Source organism: Alosa alosa, chromosome 19, assembly GCF_017589495.1.
Source record: "Alosa alosa isolate M-15738 ecotype Scorff River chromosome 19, AALO_Geno_1.1, whole genome shotgun sequence".
In the NCBI taxonomy this organism is placed as follows: domain Eukaryota; kingdom Metazoa; phylum Chordata; class Actinopteri; order Clupeiformes; family Clupeidae; genus Alosa; species Alosa alosa.
This window is the reverse complement of record NC_063207.1, coordinates 5,860,733-5,885,240: the sequence shown is the minus strand read 5'-3', so window position 1 is coordinate 5,885,240 and position 24,508 is coordinate 5,860,733. Positions and strand designations below refer to the sequence as shown.

Genomic DNA, 24,508 nt, shown 5'->3' with positions numbered 1-24,508 from the left:
GGTAGGCGCTGGCGTCGGGGGCAGGGGGGTAGTTGTTGGGGCTCTTGGCCGGTTCCTCGGGGCTGTCCACAGGGCTGATGGAGGACGCCTCTGCGGGGGGAGAGGGGACATCGGATGCCCGCCTGCCCGGCGACGAGGCCTCGCTCCAGGCACACGAGGCGGAGGCAGAGGGGGTCTTCTCCTTGGCCCGCGGGGGTAGGATCAGCGGCGCATTACTGGTCAGGGTCGCCCCGTAGGAGGTGGCGTCGATACCGCTGTCCGTCGACGCCCCTTGGAGGTAGCCGCTGCCACCGCCAGCCCCCGCGAAGCCGTTGAGCTCCGAGTCAGGACGAGAGCCCGCCCGAGCGACAGCCAATCTCGTACCACTTCTCGTCGCTGTGGGTGGAGCTAGAGGCGGTGCTTGAGAGGGTGTTGCTGCTTGATTGGCTGGAGTAAGGAGGCTCCGTCTGTATAGGCAGACAGACAAGATGGCGGCTCATTCTTTTTTATCAAGTACTGTATCGTAAACGTATTAATTACCAACCATTTTGTTTGAAAATTCTAAAACAACAATGTTTTTTAATACTTCAAAATAACATTTGATAAATGAACCTTACATTTTTCAGTAGCCATATTGTGTACATTTGAACAAAATCTAGTTTGGTTCTTACCGGGGCTTTTACTGCCTGAAATATCCGATTTTGTGTACCACGCTCAGAGTTTAGTGCTGGGCTGGTGGATGCATATTCCCAACCTTCTCAGGCACATGAACGGTTAGCCCGAGAATTCTCGTCACAATTTAAAATTCCACTGGAGCTCCAAGCGGATTTGTAGCCTACACGCAGCCTTACAACACTGTTTACATCTCACGGTAAAATGTAATTTTTGGTACATAGCTTATTTAGATACACTTATGATGTGGGTGCTGCGCTTCTTCCGGAATCCGCCGTCTTGGTTTGTATAGAAATGAACATTAAGTGACCCATACAGTACACGTAAGAGGTTGGACAAACGGGACTGTTGGTAATATGTAACGTTCCGATATATCTGTGGGGCTTTTTGCCTTTATTCAGATATAAAGATAATGAAGCATGACAGGAGGCGAATAGGAGAGACAGATGAGGTGGGATCGGGAAATGGCCGCAGGTCCCGGGTCACCACGAGCCCTTGGGCGCAACTATGGAATGGACGCTGCATCTACTTGCACCACAGTGCCCCCTAGATATCATTCTGACATCCCAGGTAGAAATCTCAGATTATGACCTGGATACAATTCAAGCTCTGCAACACATGTGCTATGTATTTCTCTTTGTCTAAAGCAATAGGCAGTGGCGTCATTCAAATTAGCAAGAATTAAGCATTCAATTCAACATCAAATCTAACCTGGAGATTCCAGACCCAAATCCAAAAGATTAAAGTTCTGGCCATGACTAATGTAATGGCCCAACTCGAGGGGTGGCACCAAACATGCATTTAAAAATATCACTGCAAGCAATTAGATAACACTACGACCAATGTTTACTGACTGATTCCGGACTTCGACACAATTGGATAACACTACGACCAATGTTTACCGACTGATTTGTTGCAGCGTTGTCGTCATCTGTTTAGCTAGTCTCAGGCCCGCCTATATCAGATACACTGATGTGATTTGGTACCCCACGATACAAAGGACATAAGTAATGAGCATCATAACTCATTGCCAGAGTGACTCGCTGAGAAAATTCATATTGTGCTCCCGCGAGAACTCTGGATTTCCAGGGTACATTAAATCTGGAGTTATAACTGTTCAGCCTTAAATGCTAAGTCTGCAAGTCAATAAACTACAGTAAAGTGAGGTTAAGTGTTGTGAAGTGCAGTAAAGTGGTGGTATGGTCTTACCTTGGAGCTCTTGCAGGGAGAGTGGGTTGAGCCTCCATCCAGCTGTTCTGCGGTGCTGATGGCTGGTTTGGGCTTTGTGGTAGGTGGTTCTGTGAAAGAGGTGCACACACACACACACACACACACACACACACATAGAAGAAACAGTGTCAAGACCAGGCAGATGGCAACACAGAAGAGTAACTTGTACAACAGTACTTAATCACTATCATGTGTGTACCCTATCCCAGAGCGCCTGCAGTATCACTGCATTAGGCTGCTGCTGACGATGGTAAAAATAGCTGTTGTGAAAGGTCTGTGCTGGTCTGGGTTAGTCTGCACTACTCTGCTGCTCTGTGCAGGTCTATGCTAGTCTGGGTTGCTCTGTGCTAATCTATGATAGTTTGTGTTGCTCTGTGCTAATCTACTGTATGCTAGTATGGGTTGCTCTGTGCTAACCTTTGCTAGTTTGGGTTGCTCTGTGCTAATCTACTGTATGCTAGTATGGGTTGCTCTGTGCTAATCTATGCTAGTCTGGGTTGCTCTGTGCTAATCTATGATAGTTTGGGTTGCTCTGTGCTAATCTACTGTATGCTAGTATGGGTTGCTCTGTGCAGGTCTATGCTAGTATGGGTTGCTCTGTGCTAATCTATGATAGTTTGGGTTGCTCTGTGCTAATCTACTGTATGCTAGTATGGGTTGCTCTGTGCTAACCTTTGCTAGTTTGGGTTGCTCTGTGCTAATCTACTGTATGCTAGTATGGGTTGCTCTGTGCTAATCTATGCTAGTCTGGGTTGCTCTGTGCTAATCTATGATAGTCTGGGTTGCTCTGTGATAGTCTGGGTTGCTCTGTGCAGGTCTATGTTAATCTGGACTGCTCTGTGCTAGTTTGGGTTGGTCTGTGCTAGTCTGCATCAGTGGGCCAGCGTGTAGGAGAACACACACACATACACACACACACGTGTCTGAAACAGCAGCTGCAGCAGCAGCCGTCCAGACGAGGATTAACCTTCTCCCCTGGACAGGGTCACCGGTGTGGACGCTCTCTCTCCACTGCACGACTTAATCCTGTCTGTTCCTTCACACTCCTGCTCACACACATTCCTACTAACACACACACACACACTTCCTCTTACACTCACTCATTCACTCACATACTCCTTTTCCCGCATACTCCATCTCATACACACAACCTCTCTCAAACACAGTCCCCTCTCCCACACACTCTCATGCGCACACACACACACACACACACACACACACACACACACACACACACACACACACACACACACACACACACACACACACACACACACACACACACACACACACACACACACCCTCTCCCATGTATCTGCCGGTCCTGGGGCTTGTCTGCTCTTGAGCTAGGCAGTCTGAGATGTGTGTCTGCTCCAGTAAGCTGAAGTGATGTGCGCAGTAGTGACTAATCCTGGTCCAGGAGTTCTGAGGCCACCCCAGGTGTTAGGGATGACCACCTGAGTTTGCTTATTCGCACAGCCAACAAGCAAGAGCTTAAAGGCCTCTGCACACAGGAGCCTACACGAGAGGGCCAACACGCTTTGTCCCCTACCCGCGCCCAAATCTTTAACCGACTAGCTTTCGATAAACAATGGATTTTTTTTGAGGTGATTCTATCAAAAACAGAACAGACCTTAGGCGCCAGTTGCGGTGGAACAATGGAATCTAATGTAATTGAGTATCGAAAGCAGAGTAGGCCATGCTCATGTCGACACAGGTGTGTGTGGAGGCCTTAAGGGTCTAACTGGCTGGCTCAGTGCATCTGGCCAACTGAATCTGGAGCACTCTGCTTGCTTTTGTCTTTTGCACAGTCCCACGTCTTAGCTGCCCTTGCTAACTGCTCGATCTTAATAGCTGCTGTTTCCTGCGTGTCATCTCCCATCCTGTCGGGTCATCTTCCATCATCCTCTCGCTCACCCGTCGCGGCTGTTGGCTAACCTACTGGGGTTCTATCCCCTCACCTGGTTCTGTCCCCTCACCTGTTGGGGTTCTATCTGTTCACCTGATGGGGTTCTATGTATTCACCTGTTGAGGTTTTATCTGTTCACCTGTTGGGGTTCTATTGACTCACCTGTTGGGGTTCTTTCGGTTCCGCGGGGTGCCTCCCCGTCCACCACCCTTGGCCAGCAGGGTGTGACCTTCACCCCGTTAACCACCTCATTCAGGTTCTGCCGCTCTGATACCAGTGGAGAGTTCCTGTTAGCGTTGAACCTGAGATGCATTGTGGGAAATGGAGTCAGTTAGGCATATTAGATCTGGGTGATCTGGAAGTTCTGTGATGGTTAATGGCTCCTTATAATGGTTTACACGGTTTGCTAAGCATAAATTATTATGATGTGAAATCCTTAAAATAACTGTAAAAATAACATGTAACTATACTATTTGACCTATACTATAGGTCAAATTTGGAAATAATTGTAGCAAATGTTGTAGTTATTCCTGATGTTCTTTCTGAATTGTTATTATTGAGAGTGAAAATGCTTTTCTAGTATTTCAGGGTGGATTCATATCACATCCATACATGTTAAGCAACAGCTGCTGGTTTATGGGTTAGTTTCAGTATCAGGCTGCCCAGTAGTACTGTACCCTGGAGACCTGTGCCTCCAGGAATCAGGGATGAATATTAGCACTAGAGTAGCAGAGCAGTTACCACTCTACTAGGCTAAGGGCCAGCAGTTGGGTTGGACTAGGGCAGTGTTTCGCAAAGTGTGGTCCAGGGACCACTGGTGGTCCGCAAGCAGACGTGGTAAAATATAATATAGATGAGTTGTTTGCAAATTGCAATATTGAACCAACTTGTATGTAAATCTAAACAGTTCTGCAAAACTGCCTATGTAAGCTATGCCAGTTTAAATCATATGAATCCTCTGGCACTATAAGCAAGGTGCAAAGATAGTAAGTAAGGTGGTTCAGTGAGTAGGCCTATTGTGTAATATACTGTTGAAGTAGGTCTACTGTTTTTTTGTTTTTTTTGTAGGTGGTCCATGATTTTTTTTTTATCGGTTAAGTGGTCCTTGGTCTGAAAAAGTTTGAGAGACAGTTTGTGGTGCTCCTTCTGCTTTATCGTTTAGTTTAATGCTGGCCTTAAACCACGTGATTTTCAAGCGATTTCACAGTAGGAGACTACATTTCCAAAATCGGAATGAAAACTAGGGAGTTTTACTGGAGTTGCGGTTTAGTTGCAGTCTTGTAAAAAGTGACCCTGCAAGATTCCCAGTCTTTGCAAAATCATAGCCTGCAACTAGTTTGTGACTATAAAATCTGTGACTTGTCTTTAGATGTGAGAGGGTGCGACTGTAGTCTTTCCAAAATCTTTGCTCAATCTGTTCAAAGTCTTCTGATGTATGGGTAGCATTAGTGTGATGCTGTACCACTTCGGCCTGGGCCTCCAATTGCCGTATTTGATTAAAGTTGGACCAGGGGACTTAAGTTAGTTAATCCTTTCCCAGCCAATGCTGCTTATATGCGGTTTCTGTGGTGCTAAGCTGTTGGGAGTTGTAGACCCCCCCTAGATCATGGGACACCATCATAGGTAACCCCAAGCTTACGCTTGTGCCCATTTCACAGCTGGGTGAACTGAGACAATGCAAACACAGCCTTGTCCAAGGGCAGAACGCACAACATCAAGAGACCATCTGGTACTCGTACCGGCAATCTTCCAAATGCCAGCCTATCCCCTCAGCCCACTTAGCTACACAGTCTGCCACCAGGGGACCAGGGACCTGTTGGGTGTTATTGTGTTATACGAGTTTAAGCGCGATGCTAAGTACCGTACCCCTCAGGCATTGACTTCTGTCTCCAGTGGGAAGCGCCTGCAGTGTTGGCATCGCTACCGTAGGGGGCGCCGCTGGGGGAGTTGCGCATATGTGGAGAGCGGCCCATCACTATAGAGCACGCCAACGCGTAGTTATCAGACCCTGGAGAGTACCTGAGAGAGAGGGAGAGAAAGGTAGAGAGAAAGAGAGAAAGATAGAGAGAGAGAGGAAGAGAGAGGGGCAGGGAGAGGAAGAGCAAGAGAAAGCGAGAGAGAAAGAGAGAGAGGTAGAGGAAGGGAGAGAAAGAGAGAGAGAGAAATAGAGAGAGAGAGAGAGAGAGAGAGAGAGAGAGAGGAGAGCTTTAAAGATCTACAGTAGTGTTTCTGTGTCTTCGCTTTATAAGACATTGTTTCCAATACAGATACAGATACAATCTGTATAGACCCTTTCAAGAGAGTTCCATTCTCAGCATCATAGTTGGCCCCAGAAGACTTCCGTTTTAACATTCCATATGTTATCTTAATGCAGAGGAAGTAGATTGGGAACCAAATAGAACGTTCAAGCATTGTTTTTGTTTTTATTGTTGAAAGGGTCTATACACCAAGTCCCATTGAAAGTGCTCTGCAAGCCTGTTACCTCTTTCCCCATCAGGCCAATCCATACGGATGTAGAATCTCACCCTCCCACCCCACATACTGAGCCCTGTGTGACCCCATCATCATCTCACCTCCCTGCTGACCTTTTGGGGTTCAGGGGTCGTCCGTCGCTGGACACGCCATGCTGAATGACCCGGGCCGCGGTCGGAGTACTTTTCGCCTCGGGGCTTTGCCTTGATGGCGTGCCCCCATGCCCGTGCCACGGCTTTGGGCCGACGAGCCCACCGTCTGCTGCGGACTGCCTGACGAGCGCGGCCACTTGTTGTTGTTGTTGCTGCGGAAGGGGAACTTCAGCTCATACGGCATGCCCTCCTTATGGTTTTTGTAGTCCACCAGCGGCATGTGGTACATCTCTGAGCAGCCTCTGTGTGAGAAAAAAACTACATTACCCAAAAGCCCTTTCTGCTGTCAGGGTATCATCTCATCACTCTCTCCAACCCCATGTTCCTATTGTCCTCCGTCACTTGCTGTGGGAGTGGGAGGGAAACTACATTACCCATAATCCCTTTCTTCAGACAGGGTTTCTCTGAATTACCCCATTATCCCTCTCCAACCCCCGTCCCTCCTGTCCCCTGCCAATCACCTGCGTGGGGTGGAGTCCTCGTGGGGCGGGATGATGACCACCTTCACGGTGACAGATGTCCGCAGCAGGTCGATCATCTGCTCATGGGTGAGCGACGCCACCGACACCTTGCAGATCTCCACCAATCGGCTGCCCTGCCGGAGCCCCGCCTGCCACGCGTAGCCGTACGGCTCCACCTCCGCCACGATGCCCTCGAAGTTGACGTGGAAACCCAGCTGGCCCAGAGCGTTCCGCCGCAGTGTCATCTCCGTAGTCTGGCAGCCCTTAGACAGGAGCTGGGGAGGAGAGGAGGAGAGGAGGATGGGAGAGAAAAGGAGAGGAGAAGAAGAGGAGAAGGAGAGAGGAAAGGAGATGAAGATGGGAGAGGAGAGTAGGAGAGAGGAGAAGAGAGTGGAGTAGATGTTTAAAACTCCTTGATTGAACCATTATATGGATCAAAAGCTTCTAAAAAGCTACAGTGAAGAACTTCCTCCCTCCACCATTAGTTTTTGCATTATTATGCTGAATAGATCTTGATGCTCTTCTCTTGTTTATCTATAAACAAACAAACTGACCGGTCCAACAGAGTTCTGCTTTATTGTGTAATTTGCATGATTCGTTCCTTATGTGACGTCTGAGTTTAAGAATAAACAATAAACCCCTTTCATAGAGGAGATGGCAAACAGATTGCAAAAGTAACGTTGTGATCTGGTTTATCTAACATGTCCAATCGATTTATTTGCTTGACTAAATTCTAATAAGAACCATGCAGACTATCTTCAGTCCCAGCATATTCTCTCACTTTCTGGGAACTACTTAAAGTCAGTCTATCCTCTGAAGTCAGACACAGATTAAAGTACGCCAGCTTCAGCTTTCAATCAGCCAGCAGTCAATCAGGAGCCTCACCAATCAGTCAGCCAGCAGCCAATCACAAGCCTTGCCACTCAATCAGTCAGCCAGCAGCCAATCACAAGCCTTGCCTTTCAATCAGTCAGCCAGCAGCCAATCACAAGCTTGCCACGCAATCAGTCAGCCAGCAGCCAATCACAAGCCTTGCCTTTCAATCAGCCAGCGGCCCTTCTTTGATCAGCTTTGCATCTGGACTGGAGTTCACCCTGAGATACAGCAGCACGCCACACAGAGCAGCAGAGTCCGGCTAACATCTGGCTCACTTGTGGTTCAGATCCGACGCAGGGTTTGCTGCCGTTTGGGATTAAACTGTGATGGCAGCAAGTTCTCAAATGAGATAACCCTGACAGGCTGTTACTGACACACACTTACTCACTCATACACACACACACACACAATCAGACACACAGCAATCTGCACACATCTGGTGAATTATTAACTTAAGAAAAACAAAAACATTACCCCAACTGCTACCGAATCAAAACTCAGTCTGGTCATGTTTATGAGACAACATCTCCATGCACGAGCAGGCTTTGTTACTGATACACACACACACACACACACACACAACAACTCTCCATGCACGAGCGCAACACAGTAACGTCAACAGCTACGTGTCCAGACACGAGATGAAAGCACGAGAGCCAAAGCTGTGCTTGCACCCCATCATCCTCCAATCATCACCTGAGATATTGGGCACCCAGAAAACCAACCGCACGCATCCTGTGAGGTGTCCCAATCTTGGGCAGGACGTGCTGAGGCACAGTGTCTATTATAAATGTGCTCGACATGTCAGCCTGCAGCCTGCAGGCACAAACCCATCTCAGTGTTCAGACCCACGTAATAAAAACACTCTTGCCTAACTTGTGACTGCAGTGATGTAACTCAAGCTTTTCCGCATATCATCATGATAACAATATGTGTGTGAGCATGCACACAGGTACACACACACACACACACTCCTAGTATGCATTACTTAAATGTATTGTTGTATGAGAGGAGATATGTGTGTGAGCATGTTACCCAAACACTCCCTACAGACACACACACACACACACAACCACTCCTACGTATTTTAGTATCGTATATGAGTGGTTATACATGTGTGAATGCTGCAGCTCTAGTATTCCAGGATGGAGGATGGAGGATATACCCCCCCCATACACACACACCCTTCTCCTCGGTCTCTCTATGTCTCTAACAAACTTGTAAAGTGTACACTGTAAACTTACTCTGTGCATACCCTACACTTAACTAGAATATTATATATATATATATATAATGCCTTCCTGTTACAGGATAGCTGGAGCCGTGGTGATTCACAAGAGATAATGATGGGGCAGGATTCACACCAGAGGTAATGATATGGGTCTGTCTCAATCTAAAACAGTCATCACCTAAGTGATGATATGGCAATGTGCATCATCGTCATGACAACATGCATCATCTCTTGACTAGAACAACAGGCCCGAGCAGTAGGGTCACAATGGCTTGGAAGTATTTTCCCTGTACGGCCCATGTCATACGTGTTTAATGATTAACTAAATAAACAAATAATAACATTATCGTCACTGCATAATAGCTATCATGTTGACTGTCCCTTCCTTTCACAAAATACTTCACCAGGACGCTGCACTCTACTGCAGCAGCTAGATCTAGAAGCTGCATCAGCAGCTAGATTGATTAAGGTTGTGGGTTATTTTGATAGTTATTTAGAGACATTTCTGCAATGTTCCAGATGTGCTTTGGGTAAAGCATGGTGAAGCCATGGCAACTGCAGTAGTGGGCGTGACACTGACCTCCAGGCGCTTGACGACCTCTCCAAAGTCCTCGGTGTTGTTGTTGATGGACCGCAGCGACACGCTCTCACCCCGTTCGTAGAAGATCTTCATGGAGGCGGGGCTCCCCAACGACCAGCCAATCACGTCGCGCACGGCGCAGCTGAACACCACGGCCTTGGCCTGCCGGTCCAGCAGCAGCAGGAGCTCGCTGGACACGGCCAGCACGCACTCCCGCTCGGCGCCGGCCGTCTGGTCCTCGGCGTGGACGAGCCAGGTGAGGGCGCCCGGTCCACGCAGCTCCGCGCCGCTGTAGGGCCGGCTCCGCTCGCGCTTGCGGTGCGCCAGCGAGATGAAGGGGAACTTTCCGGCGGGTTCCACGGGCGTGGCCGTCACGTGGCGCTCGGCCAGGTCGCGCAGGTACTCCTGCCGCGTGCGCGTCGCCATGGCGCGGAACTTGTCCGACTTGTGCGCGGCGTTCTCGGCGTTGACCACCTTGGCCAGCAGGAAGTCCCGGAAGACGGTGGACTTGGGGAAGGTCACACCCCGTGGAACCGGCGGTCCGAACGATGGGACGTCACGGGAGCGGGTGACGGCCACGCTACAGACAGAGAGAGAGAGAGAGAGAGAGAGAGAGGAGGGAGGGACAGAGAGGGAGAGGAGGGAGAGAGAGAGAGAGAGAAGGCAGAGAGAGAGAGGGAGAGGAGGGAGAGAGAGAGAGGAGAGAGAGAGGAGGGAGAGAGAGTGAGAGAGGAGGGAGAGAGAGAAACAGTCACAGAGAGAGAGAGAGAGAGAGAGGAGAGAGAGAGAGGAGGAGAGAGAGAGAGAAAGAGAGGAGGGAGAGAGAGAAACAGTCAGAGAGAGAGAGAGAGAGAGAGAGAGAGAGAGAGAGAGAGGAGGGAGAGAGAGAGAGAAAGAGAGAGAGAAAATAGTGAACATGGTGCTTGACAGACATACAGTGATGATGAGGGGACACACACCAACCACAGGAGAGAGAACACCGTTAAACAAGAATTAGAGAGAGAGAAACTGCATTTAAAAAGCAAAGGATGAAAAAGGGAGGAGAGAAAGAGAGATAGAATCAGTGTGATGCCAGAGAGATAAAAGAGAGTTTTTCTTTTTTTACCCATTTCTGTTGCGAGCTAGTCAATGTCAGTTAGCATATTCCGCCAACCAGCGCGCTGAGACTCTCCAGAGAGACAACAGAGCACGCACACACACACACACACACACCCTACACAAAAAGAAGAGTATGACACACACACACACGAAAAAAACACTGAACACACTTTCTGCCCCTCAACCCTCCAAAGGTGAAAAGCTGATCAGCGCGCCCAAGAAAAACACACAATCCTGGGTGCAGAGGACGTCAAAGCGATATCATCTTGTCCTGGTGAATGTGCATCCTAGTGTGTGTGAGTGTGTCTGTATGTGTGTGTGAGAGAGAGGGATGAGCTTGGCTGACAGCATCGCAACACACAAAAGAGTCCTTGCTCTCTCTCACTTTCTCTCTCATGCTCTCTTTCTCTCTCTCTCTTTCTCTCTCTCGCTCATGCTCTTTCTCTCTCTCGCCATGCTCTTTCTCTCTGCCTCTCTCTCTCTCTCTCTCTCTCTCTCATGCTCTTTCTCTCTCTCTCTCTCTCGCTCATGCTCTTTCTCTCTCTCTCTATTCTCTATATATATATATATATATATGCTCTTTCTCTCTCGTATGTATATATATATATCTAAAACAAGCTCGTATATATCTCTCTAACTCGCATATATATGCAAGTATATATATATATATATATATATATCTTATTCCTATATATTTATATCTCTCGTATAACATATATATATATATATATATATATATCGTGCTCTTAAAATAGTATATATATATTTATATATCCTAACATATATATATCTCTCTCTCTCTCTCGTATATATATATATCTTCATATATATATATATATCTCGGCTCGTATAAAACTAATCTATATGTATATATAAAACAAGTATGTATATGTATGTTTATATATATATATATATACTTAAATCGTGTATATATATATATATATTCCTATATATATATATCTTGTAAGTAATATGAACCCGGGCCCGGGCCCTCCCTAGACCCCTTTCTCTGCTGCACACAAAGGAGGGCGATGGCTCCCCTCTGGCCTCCTCCTGCTCAGGTTGCAAGAGTCCGGCCGCTCGACTCCGTGCCACTCCACTCCTTTTAGTCAAATGATTGCCCCACAACCAACCTCCATCGGCTCCAGTTCCCCTGATTTAATCTAGAGCGGGGACCTGCCTGAAATGCTGGACCCTCTGTTATTGTTCATAGCCACCCCCGCCCCACCAAACCCACACACCCACACACACATGATCTCACACACACATCCATGCTGTCCTGAGCACTCTCAGTCAAAAGCACACATAGACTCACACCCACAGACACACACACACACAAAGTTAACTTGACTGAGACTAATTTACCAGCGTAGCACAGAGAGCATCAGATAAAAACAAAAAACCTCACTAACCTGGAGGAGACACACAGCCAGCAAGACGACAACAAACAAGGTCAGCCTGACAGAGAGAGAAGAAGAAGAAGAAGAAGAGGAGGAGGAAGAGGGAGAAGAGGAGGAGGAAGAGTTTGTCCGACTCTCTTGGCTGGCTGCTGCGCAAGGACGACACGTTCTCCATCCAGCCCATTAGAGTCAACAGCATTGCGTGACGTGTCGGACCGCGTTGCGTGACGTGTCGGACCACGGCTTGTCTCGCATTAAGCTAACGGGGCGACGGACCGCTGCCAGGCGAGGCGTGTGAAGATCAGAACTCGGTCCACTCAGCGCTGACGACAGCCCGCCAGGCTGCCTGCCCGCCAGCGCTGCACTGATGCAGGCGTCGCCATGGACGAGCCCTGAGCCAACACCAAGTCCCGTTCACGTTGCAAGCAACTAACGATGAGATCGTGCAATGTTCTCTCGTAATTCAGCGATTACAGGCAACATAACCACTGGCGCAAAATCGTTGTCAAAACAAACAATAAAATAATTTCAACTTTTCAGGCGACAAGCAAAGGGCAATTGAGCGAATCGCCATATATGTAAATGGGGCTTCGCATCATCGCAGAGAACTCTCACAGCACAACACAGGCTACCTCCCACACACACACACACACACACACACACACACACACACACACACACACACACACACACACAAACACACCAAACACACACACACACACACACACACACACTAGTTTTCCATGCACAAATCAGGATTGCTTTAGAAAGGACCTGCATACAAGTGCAAAGCTCCTCCAACACACAGCGGCGGTCCTATAGGAAGAAAGTGGCATTCTGGGTGTTGGTGAGCCTAAGAGATCACGACGGATAGCAGTGGGTGGATACTGATGGAGTTTGAGAGGGATCAAAATAACAAGAGCAGCCACATGATTTCTCTTTCTGTGTGTGGGTGCTTGTATTAGTTTGTGTCAGTATGTGTTCAATGTGCATTCAACTTCTGTGTGTGTGTGTGTGTGTGTGTGCGTGTTCTATGTTCATCTTGTGGGAGGCTGAGAGTATGTGTCTCCAATCTACTCCCTCTCTATTTTACCTCTTACACTTGGGTGGTGTGTGTGTGTGTGTGTGTGTGTGTGTGTTATGTTTCATGTGTGATGTATCCATTTCATTTTCTCTATCACCGCTGACAATACCAAACACCCCCCCCCCCCTCACTGCCTCTACACACACACACACGCACACTCACATGCACACACACACACACACACGTGCACCATGCCTACCTTCTCCGACTCTTCCTGTGACGCTCCAGCACAGAGGCGCTCACTCACACACAGCGTTGACAACACAGAGCCCTGAGACACACACACACACACAGAGTGTGTGGGTCAGTACGGCACTTCCAGAGAATTGCAGATCCGACCAGTCCTCCAAAGTTCCACTCCGTCAGGATGCCAGCACAGCACTAGAGAACCACAGACCTGACCTGATCCGATCCGTTCCGTTTTGCAAGGTTCCACCCAGCTAGTATGCCACAACAGAACCAGAGAACTGTAGATCCATATGCACTGAGGTTCCACCAGGAACGAACACAGACCTGACCGGATCTGTCCTTTCAGACTCCACTCCTGTAGAGCTGCTCCAGACCGACTGGACCAGAGGTGTGTGTCAACATTACTGTGTATGTGTATGCATGTGTGTGTGTGTGTGTGTGTGTGTGTGTCTGAGAGAGAGAGAGAGAAGTGTGCCCCTGGTATCCTCCTGTGGCAGAGGTCACTGCTCCTCAATGAGGGTGAAAGAAAATGACCTGTCCGGGGGTGTGTATGAGTGTGTGTGTTTGTGTCCAGGCTGCTCTGCTAAAGAGTTGGTTGTTGTTCCTCAGAGAGAGAGATGACCTCAAACAACTGCTCTTCCTCTGGGGTCTGACCGAAGAAGAGGAAGAGGAAGACGAAGAGTTTACAGGGTGACGAGGCGCGACTGCCCACTGCAGAGGGCAACGACCTGCAGACGGAATGCCAAGAAACACGAGGAAGATCACCGCGGGGACAAGCACGGCACACACACATCCAAATATGTCCAGACAAATCTATGACACGTCCACAGAGAAAAGGTCCAGATATTCCTCTTTGCTTGCCGAAAAAAATAACCAGCGTTCCAGGAGTTCCTCGAGATCCAGTCCGTTCGGTCTGTATTGTTCTCCATCCAAAAAGTGTCCAATCAAAAAAACACACACACGCACACACACGCACACGCACACACACACACACACGCACACGCACACACACACACACACGCACACGCACACACAAAGATTTGAGCTGCAGAGTTCCCCCTTGCCTGCGTGACGTCAGAGATGGTGCGGGCAGAGAGCAAAGGTGGCTCGCTTCCAAACACGCCACCCAAGGAGAGCAGGCCCTGTGCTGGGCTGGGCTGGACTGGGGTCCTGGAACTGGTCTTGGCTGGGCTGGGGTCCTGGAGCTGGTCTTGGCTGGGCTGGACTGGGCTGGAGAAGGTCCTGATGCTACTACGGGTGGGAGAGCTCAGAATGATATGAGCTCAGAGAGGAGCGTGTTGCTGCTGAAGAGCACTGGAGAGGGACACACACACACACACACACACACACACACTCCCGCTCGTGTTCTCTCTGCCGCTCCTGGGAAGGGAATCCTTCAACCGCGCGCTGGCTAACTCCTTCAGACTACTCTGGCTCCAGGGCCCGGAGGCATGGGGAGGAAAGGGGGGTGTGTGTGTGTGTGTGTGTGTGTGGGGGGGGGGGTTGGGGACAGCGAGGGACAGAAGAGAGGACAGAGGCCAAGGGAAGGGAGAGAGGATGGGAGAGAATGTGACACACAGGGAGACATGGCCAGCTGGGGATGGTGTATCTGTGTGTAAAATGTGTCTCTGGGTTATTTGTATCTTTTTATGTGTGTGTGTGTGTGTGTGTGTCTCTGTGTGTTACCGTGTGTCAGTGTGAGAGGGAGAGAGCGATGAGAGAATAAAATCTGATCTGAAGAGAGTGAGAGAAACACCAGCAGGGTAAAAGGAACCAGAGTTCTTGCTAGCCAACACCCCTGGACTCACACATAGTTCTCACTTAGCGCTCCATGCTAGCCAACACCCCTGGACTCACACAGAGTTCTCACTTAGCGCTCCATGCTAGTCAGCACCCCTAGACTCACACAGAGTTCTCACTTACGCCCATGCTAGTCAGCACCCCTGGACTCACACAGTGTTTTCACTTACGCCTCCATGCTAGTCAGCACCCCTGGACTCACACATAGTTCCTCACTTAGCTCCATGCTAGTCAGCACCCCTGGACTCACACAGACTCTCACTTAGAGCTACAGTGCACATGCTAGGCCAGCTCCCCCACCCCTCACAGAGTTCTCACCTTAGAGCTCCCATGCTAGTGAGCACCCCTGACTCACAATTAGAGTTCTCACTTAGTGCTCAACGCCAAGTTAGCCTGCTCCCCACCTCACACAGAGTTCTCACTCTCACACCTACAAGGTTAGCTAGCCAGCCCGCTTAAGCACCTCACAGTGTTCTCACTTAGCTCTGGGCACTAGCCCCTCTCTCTCCAGCACTCACATACTGTAGCAGCTGCAGGGGAATTGCTAGCTACTGGAGCGTGATCAGCTCGCCAACCTGGTCGAGATCAGGCACACACACACACACACACACACATCACACATCAATACACACAATAATATTGCCAAACGTGGTAGGCTACTCATACCCCTCTCTCAAGCCACACACACGACACAATAAATGTACTCATATTCTTCTTCAATACTGTCATCATCATCACTATTACGATCGTTAGACCTCCACACCACACACACAAATGCACTTAAACATTACACACACACACACACACACACAGAGAAAAGGTCCATTTCAAACAAGCAAAGTGTTTCATGAGAGCAAAAGTGTTTCACGGCAGCTAGAAAAGGAGAAGAGAGCAAAAAGCAAAAAATATGAGCCGCTGTCCAGGCTTGTGATAGAGTGGCAACAGGTAGTGTGTGTGTGTGATGTATGTGTGTGTGTGTGTGTGTGTGAGATGTATGTATGTGTGTATGAGTGTGATGTATGGGTGTGTGATGTGGGTGGCGGTGCTTACCTGTAACAGGTGTCGTCACAGCAGGGGTTGTGCACCTGAACGATGATGAAGACGTGCTGGAAGTGTGAGCGGATGTTCTTACGGAACGCAGAGTCTGCCCTGGAAGATCTACGTGACTCATGTCGTTCTAATGTGCCTTTTCCTGAGTAGCTGAGGGAGGAGCATCGGATCAGCACAGGCTTCAGACCAGCCACACCCTTTATTTACAAAACCCTTTTGGTAACACTTTACGGTAAGGGTACATGAATTATCATGTTTGTTGGTTTGTTTAATTTAAGGCCATTTCAGCAACTAAGGCTATTTAATGGCCAGAGCATTGTGTGTTATAGAAACTTAAATATGTTTTTTTTTTTAATCTATGCTAATAAGATATTCTAAAACCTTCAAAAGGTGGTTACTAAAAACATCAGCTATAGAATTTTGATGATAAAATTGTTACATGAATTATCATGAATTCATGCATGAATTAATTCATGATTTATGCATTACTTCATTCCTTTATATCTTATGATCATCAGGAATTTACATGAGTTCATAGTCTCATTAATGACCTCATGCATGAAACAGTAACACATCAAAATTAAAGCATTAGGTAATGGTATCCATCATTATGATTTTATGATTTCTTAAGCATGATCATCATGATTACATGTATTCCAAATGAAACCAAGTTCCACACACAGCCTTGTTAGGAGCAGGTAGATTGCAGGAACATACTTAAATAGCAAAAAATAATCATACAGAGTTTAACCTGAGGGACGCCAGGAGCAAGTAAACGTTGTTCACTCTGAATAAAATCGAGTAAACGTCAACAGTGTGTAGAGCAATCTTATTTCATGATTACATGTATGTCAGGTTAAATACTCATGAGTTCATCAACTAAAGTGTGAACAATGGCATGTGTTTAGAGAACTGCACAAATTGTGTTCAAATCAGAATTTGAGTAGTGATGACAACATTTTTGGCAGAAAAAGAAATCATCATGATCATTCCTAATAAATCATAAATCATAATGATATGCTCACCATACTTAATACTTTACTTGATGAGTTGTTAGTGTTTGAGGTCATGAATGACTATGAACTCATGTAAATTCCTGATGATTCATGAGATATTAAGGAATGAAGTAATATGTAAATCATGGATTAATTCATGCATGAATTCATGATAATCCATGTACCCTTACCGTAAAGTGTTACCGCAGGAAGTAATACTTTTACATGTTACTGTCTATAGCCTGTAATGATTAAGGATTATGAAGTCATATGGAACAGTGCTACAGATCAGATAACATAGGCCGGCCGGCAGTAATATGGAACAGCATAACGCTAAAAAACATAGACCATCTGCAATATAACATGAATCAGCATTAAGGCTTAAATAACAAAGGCCATGTGCAGTAACATGAATCAGCATTAAGGTGTTACATCTGCAGTAAAATTCAGTTCCTGAATTTCCCCTCGGGGATCAATAAAGTATCTATCTATCTACTGTATCTATCTATCTATCTATCTATCTATCTATCTATCTATCTATCCAATATGTAATACTGCAACTACAAGATTCAGGCCTTTGGTTGTATAGAACAGTGTTTCTCAAACTTTTTCAGACCAAGGATTACTTAACCAATAAAGAAAAACCTCACAGACCACCTACCAAAAAAAAGTAGACCTACTTCAATAGGAACCTATGTTACACAGTAGGCCTACTCACTGAATCACCTTGATCATTGTGTCAGAGGATTCATATGATTTCAACTGGCATAGCTTACATAGGCAGTGTTGCAGAGCTGTTTAGGTTTATATACAAGTTGGTTCAATATTGCAAACAACTCATCTATATTATATTTTACAACCTCTACTTGCGGACCACTAGGGATAGCTTGCGGACCACACTTTGAGAAACACTGGTATAGAACAACGGGACCAGGCGTGGAGTCCAACTTTGCGAAAAACACATCACATGACGCTGTCGCTTAAACTGCAGGCCTTGCCCAGGTGCCCACTGCCCAGGTACAGTAGGACTGGCATCACACCTGGGGCATGAGCAAGGTAGAGGTGAGGATGCCGACCTGTTGCTTGTTGTTGGGCGTGTACGGGAGCATAGTGGACACATGGAACATGATCTCGTAGTCCTTGTACGACGTGTAGAGGGAGTGCGTCCCCGTGGAATCCGCTGCAAGCAAACGGAAGAGAAACCAAATGAATGGAGAGCCTTAACACAAGAGCTACTGTAGACTAGATTTAGCCTGGGCTATTGTTGAAATGAATGGAGAGCGCTATAACACATGCGCTAGCGTTAGCCTGGGCTATTGTCGAAATGAATGGAGAGCGCTAACACAAGCGCTGGCGTTAGCCTGGGGTATTGTCGTAGTGAAACTGTACACTCCACACCCCATTCACGCCATTGTCTGTCAGTGAATGGGGCAAGGTCCTGGCCGTCTCCCACAATGAGACAGACCTGATTTATTCGCCCACTTTCCCCACCAGTTTCCCTGGCGATGGAAAAAGACCCTTATAAATCTCTGCTACGACACACAAAGACAGTAAAATGAGCTGCCTCTACGCAGTGACATTTTCATAATTTCCTTGAGGACAATAAAACGATGAAATGACATGGACTAAGTGCAATCGGCGATCATTTAAGAGACTTGCTAAATTGGCAGCACAGTGGTTTGAAGTCCAAATCCTTTAAGCAAACTGCCGCAGCATAATTGGTGTGTAAAGTGACCGGCGCCGGTCTCTGTCAGTGTGTTAAAGGAGAGCTACAGCACTGTTAAGCTGCAAATCAGAAACGCAGAGCCGGACAGCAGGAACATGAGTTCTGGCACAGACTCAGCGGAAGTCCAGATCCGGGTATGGCCCAGAGGTGGCGTGGATCTGGGCCAACGTCGCCTGATCCCTAATGGGTCATACCTGCTGCCCTAAAGGGTTAGGGGAGGGCAGGGGAGTTCTCTCCTGCCTGGCAACCTCCAGGCTAAAGTTAAGTGGTGTGAGGATAGGGGAAACAGGGGAAAGTACGCGCGTGCGCGATTTCGAGTCCAGTTTGATCCCGACCTGATCTGGGATGGGTAAATGAGGGCGGTGTACCATAGGGATCGTGTGTTTGTGTGTAAAGTGCGAGTGCGCATCATCTCGCAAAGTGCGTGAACGCCTGTGCGGTTGGGGTAAAGCGCAACCGTCAATGATCCGTGTGTGCATGTAACGCAGCGTGCGCGCGAACGCGTACGTGTGTGCGTGTGTGTGCGCGCGGTAAAGTGGCGCGAACCGATGATGCGCGGGCGCGCACGCCAGCGGCGCGAGTGTGTGCAACGTGCGCGTGTTGAGGTAAACCGATGAACAATTTCAGGATCGCGCGCGCGCATATGCGGTGTGTGCGTGGGAGCAAGTACGTGTGTGTGTGTGTGTGTGTGTGTGTGTGTGTGTTGAGGTAAAGTGGTGGGCTACAGGGCTGAGGAGAGGGGGCTGTGGTGCCTGAAAGTGAACTGGGCAGAAATGTAATTACTGCCATGATTGAAATCAGTGGTGATTTCCTGTTCTCCTTTGGAAGCATAAAGGATGCAGTGTAGCGTGTGTCTGGGCGCACGCGCTGCCTGAGTGTGTGTGTGTGTGTGTGTGTGTGTGTGTGTGTGTGTGTTGGAGTAGGAATGAGGACGTGTGTAAGACCATTCCATTTGTTCCCCGAGTTAGTGTGTTTCCTGAGGGTAAAAAGGGAAAGAGACAGAGACAGAGAGAGATAGGGAAAGAGAGGGAGAGAGAGAAAGCAAAAAGAGAGAAAGTCAGAAAGAGAGAAGGAGAGGAGAGTGAGCATTAGTGAGAGAAAGGTGGAAAGAGAGAGAAAGAAAGAAAGAAAGAAAGAAAGTAAGAAAGAAAGAAAGAAAGAGTGTGTAAGAGAGCAAAAGAAAGAAAGTGGGAAACAGAAAGTGAGAGTGGCAGAACGATAGAGTGGCAGAACGATAGAGTGACGCAAGAGAAGGAATGCAGGGAGACATAATCAAAGGAGGGAAACCAAGGAGGGAGTTTACCAGGAGACAAGAGCTTAAGTATTAACCACTGATGTCAAACATACACTTATGTTATTATACAGCCATCAGATGACTTCCCTCAGCACTAACACAAGAAAGCAGCACTCAGGAGACTGCTAAATTCTTCACGCTTATCAGCATTTCACCATGTACTAACAGGATCTGAGCGAGCGACTGTCAATGTTATCTGTCTACACTGAATCCGTTAAATGTGCCCTTCTATTGAGTCATGTTTCTCATTCGAAATAGCAGAGCAAAGCGAGCGACAGACATAAAATAGAAACGGGGCGTCTGACAAAAGTTCTCTCAAAACGTTACGCTGCATCACGCTGCTCGCCGCTTGCAGTCAGGACACTCCAATTGAAAACGATGTGATTAAACGGATTTTAGCGCATCGTGACACGGTGTTAGAATGTATTTGACCTTGAGTACTACTACTCTGCCAAGTGTTTAAAGAGTTAAAGAGTGTGTGTGTGTGTGTGTGTGTGTGTGTGTGTGTGTGTGTGTTTACACTGGACTGTTGTACTCATGACTTTGGTCAACATAAACAAGCAGGACACTGTGCACTGGGCTCCCTTACTCTAACAGCTGGTACGAATGTTATTTATATTTGTGTGCATGTGTCTGTGTGTTTGCACTGTGTGTGGAGGTTCACTGCATGTAGGCACATGTGAGACATGTGTGTGTGTGGGTGTGTGGGTGTGTGTGTGCATGAGACACATTCTGTAATGTACTGTGTCCAGTTGAGCCCGGTACTCGGTGAAGCCCTTGAGTCGGACCTTCTATGTGAGTGTGTGTGAGTGAGTGTGTGTGTGTGTGTGAGTGTGTGTGTGACGTACTCTTAGTATCCAGTTGAGCCCGGTACTTGGTGAAGCCCTTGAGTCGGACCTTCTATGTGAGTGTGTGTGTGTGTGTGTGAGTGAGTGTGACGTACTCTTAGTATCCAGTTGAGCCCGGTACTTGGTGAAGCCCTTGAGTCGGACCTTCTATGTGAGTGTGTGTGTGTGTGTGTGTGAGTGTGTGTGACGTACTCTTAGTATCCAGTTGAGCCCGGTACTTGGTGAAGCCTATGAGTCGGACCTTCTATGTGAGTGTGTGTGTGTGTGAGTGTGTGTGTGTGACGTACTCTTAGTATCCAGTTGAGCCCGGTACTTGGTGAAGCCCTTGAGTCGGACTTTCTCCCCCAGCAGCTGCAGGAAGTCGCCGGGCGGGCCGGGCCGCCCTGCGAGTTGTACATCCCTCCTCTGTGCCTGGACCCGCCTCCGGGTAGCATCATCCCCACCTTCACCTGGAAACTCAGCTGAGGAGAGAGAGAGAGGGAGAGAGAGAAGGAGGGGAGGGGGATAGAGGAAGGGAGAGGGGGAGGGTAAGAGAGAGAGATAGAGGGGGGGAGGGAGAGGGGGATAGAGAGAGGGAGAGGAGGGGGATAGAGAGAGGAAGAGAGGGAGGAGAGAGAGAGAGAGAGGGAGGGGATAGAGAGAGGGAGAGAGGGAGGGTAAGAGAGAGAGAGAGAGAGAGAGAGAGAGAGAGCGAGAGAGAGAGGGAGGGGAATAGAGAGAAATAGGGAGAGGGAAAGAGAGAGAAAATAAAGCTCATTTGAATTGAATTGAATTGAATTGAGAGAGAGGGAGGGAAAGAGGGAGCGAGAGAGGGGGAGGGAGGGAGAGAGAAAGAGGGGGGGGTGATATTAAAAAGGAAGTAAGACTGATGTTTTGAGAAGTATGTGAGACTTCAGGGTGTTGGACTTTCTCAAGCCGTGTAATTTTATGAGTCAATCACACAGACAGTGAGAGCATCACACAGCTGCTTCCTTATTAGGTAGTTCACTCAGGTGAAGACATCAAGGGTTCTGCTGTGTCATTCACCACAGCACACACACACACACACACACACACACACACACACACACACAGTACTATTCACCACACCTTGTTATACTTGAGAACTTTACACTTTGCTTTATTTACTCAGGCACTAGATGAACCAGCTGGATTTTATACTACATGCATACACACACACACACACACACACACACACACAGAGGGAGTTCACACAGAGTACCAGTGCACCTGAGGTTGGACACCCAGTACACATTCAGTCAAGTAGGATGCATGGAATCACATAAAGCTACTTTTAATCTCTTGCATTAAGCACACTACTACTACCACACACACACACACACACACACACACACACACACACACACTGAGACCCACTGATTCCCTAGACCAGACCAGTGATTACAGGTGTAATTACATATCATGCTCCTACCCCTGATGATGTAATTTCCTCTCCCTACAGTGCAGCTAGTGTGGCCACGCCCAAGATGTGATTCAACACCGACCCTACAAAGAGGAACCCCCCCCACGCACACAAACCCACACACACACACACACACACACACACACACACACACACACACACACACAGTACTATTCACCACACCTTGTTATACTTGAGAACTTTACACTTTGCTTTTATTTACTCAGGGCACTAGATGAACCTGCTGGATTTTATACTACATGCATACACACACACACACACACACTGAGACCACTGATTCCCAGACCAGACCAGTGATTGGCAGGTGGAATACATAGTCATGTCAAATTCTACCCCTGATGATGTAATTTCCTCTCCCTACAGTGCAGCTAGTGTGGCCACGCCCAAGATGTGATTCAACACCGACCCTACAAAGAGGAACCCCCACGCACACAAACCCACACACACACACACACTTGAATTTCCCCTGAGGATCAATAAAGTATCTATCTATCTATCTATCTATCTATCTATCTATCTATCACAGCGAGGTCAACTACAGAGAGAGAGAATGAGAGAGAGAGAGAGAGAGAGAGGTTTAACACTCTTTATATATGCAGCAACGTGGTCAATTAAAGAGAGAGAGATTGAACACTCTTTTCATACACACAGAATGGTAGATGACAAAGAGAGAGAGAGAGAGCGAGAGAAAGAGAGAAAGAGGTTTAATACTCTTTTCATACCCGCAACGTGGTCAACCAAAGAGAGAGAAGGGGGGAGAGAGAAAGAAGTTGAACACTCTTTTCACACACACAGCGTGATCAACTACAGAAAGGGGCAGGAGGGGTTGATACTCCTTATCTGCTGCTCAAATGTTCACATCAGTGCACTTTGAGAAAACATTTAACATTCATGTCAATCTGTATTCTCCACCTCAACAACACAGCCTTTCTCACTTCCCAAACAGAATCAGACAGAGAGAGAGAGAGAGAGAGAGAGAGAGAGAGAGAGAGAGAGAGAGAGAGAGAGAGAGAGAGAGAGAGAGAGAGGTCAATTTGCTCACAACTCACTCACACACACACAATGGACCACGCCTGTGTCCAAAACTTTGAGAATCACAAGCAATCAGCAGCATTGCAGTGAAACCCAGAGGAGCTTTGACCAGGTTATAGGGACCCTTAGGGCTGATGAGAACACATGAGAGGGAGAGGAAGGAGGAGGAAAGAGAGGAGGATGGAGGGAGGGAGAGGAGGAGGATAGAGAGAAGCGGAGAGGAGAGGGAGAAATAGGAGGAGAGAGGAGTGGAGAGGAGAGGAGAAACAAAGAGGAGGGGAGGAGAGACGAGAGGACATGAGAGGAGAGAGGGAGATGAGAGGAGGCGAGTGGAGGGAGGTAGAGGAGAGGAGGAGACAGAGAGAGGAGGGGATGGAGGAAGAGGAGAGAGAAAACAAACACAGTGTGTCCATTGTGCTCTGCACTAGAGGTGAACCCAATCATTCCTCCATCAGATGCAGCTGCACAAGAGAGGAGGAGAAGAGAGGGAGGAGGAGAGAGGGAGAAAGAGAGGAGGAGAGAGGGAGAGGAGAAAGAGAGGACATGAGGAAACAGAACGATGGGAAGAGAGGGAGAAGGAGAGAGGGAGGAGAGAGAGAGGGAGGGAGGGGGTAGAGAGAGGGAGAGAAGAGTACAGGCAGAGAGCGAGAGAAGGAGGAGAGTGGAGAGAGGGAGCGAGGGAGGAGTAGAGAGGGGGAGGAATGGAGAGAGGGAGAGGAAGAGAGGAGAGAGGGAGAGGAGGAGGAGAGAGTGGGAGGAAATTGAAAAGACAACAGAGAATGTCAGAATGAGAAAAGAACAAAACGAAGAAGACAAGAAACATTAGCAGGAAGAAATGAGAAGTAGGATTAGAGAAGGCTGCTTTTGGAGAGATGTATGCTCACACTCACACTCACACACACACACACACACAGGAAGTAGGATTAGAGAAGGTTGCTTTTGGAGAGATGTATGCTCACACTCACACTCACACACACACACACACA

At 47.8% G+C, this 24,508-nt stretch overlaps 1 protein-coding gene across 1 annotated transcript in view; it reads right to left on the bottom strand.

Moving 5' to 3' along the window:
- Positions 1-24,508, bottom strand: part of sipa1l1 (signal-induced proliferation-associated 1 like 1) — a 70,249-nt gene that overhangs the window by 11,419 nt on the left and 34,322 nt on the right. The window contains 13 exon segments of the mRNA XM_048228275.1: positions 1-346; positions 348-446; positions 1,861-1,949; positions 3,953-4,092; positions 5,657-5,809; positions 6,376-6,452; positions 6,455-6,656; positions 6,876-7,150; positions 9,563-10,142; positions 16,184-16,264; positions 16,266-16,333; positions 18,255-18,358; positions 21,334-21,507. The exon segment at positions 1-346 is cut by the window's left edge and continues 28 nt beyond it. Coding sequence (XP_048084232.1) covers positions 1-346; positions 348-446; positions 1,861-1,949; positions 3,953-4,092; positions 5,657-5,809; positions 6,376-6,452; positions 6,455-6,656; positions 6,876-7,150; positions 9,563-10,142; positions 16,184-16,264; positions 16,266-16,333; positions 18,255-18,358; positions 21,334-21,507 — 2,388 coding nt within the window.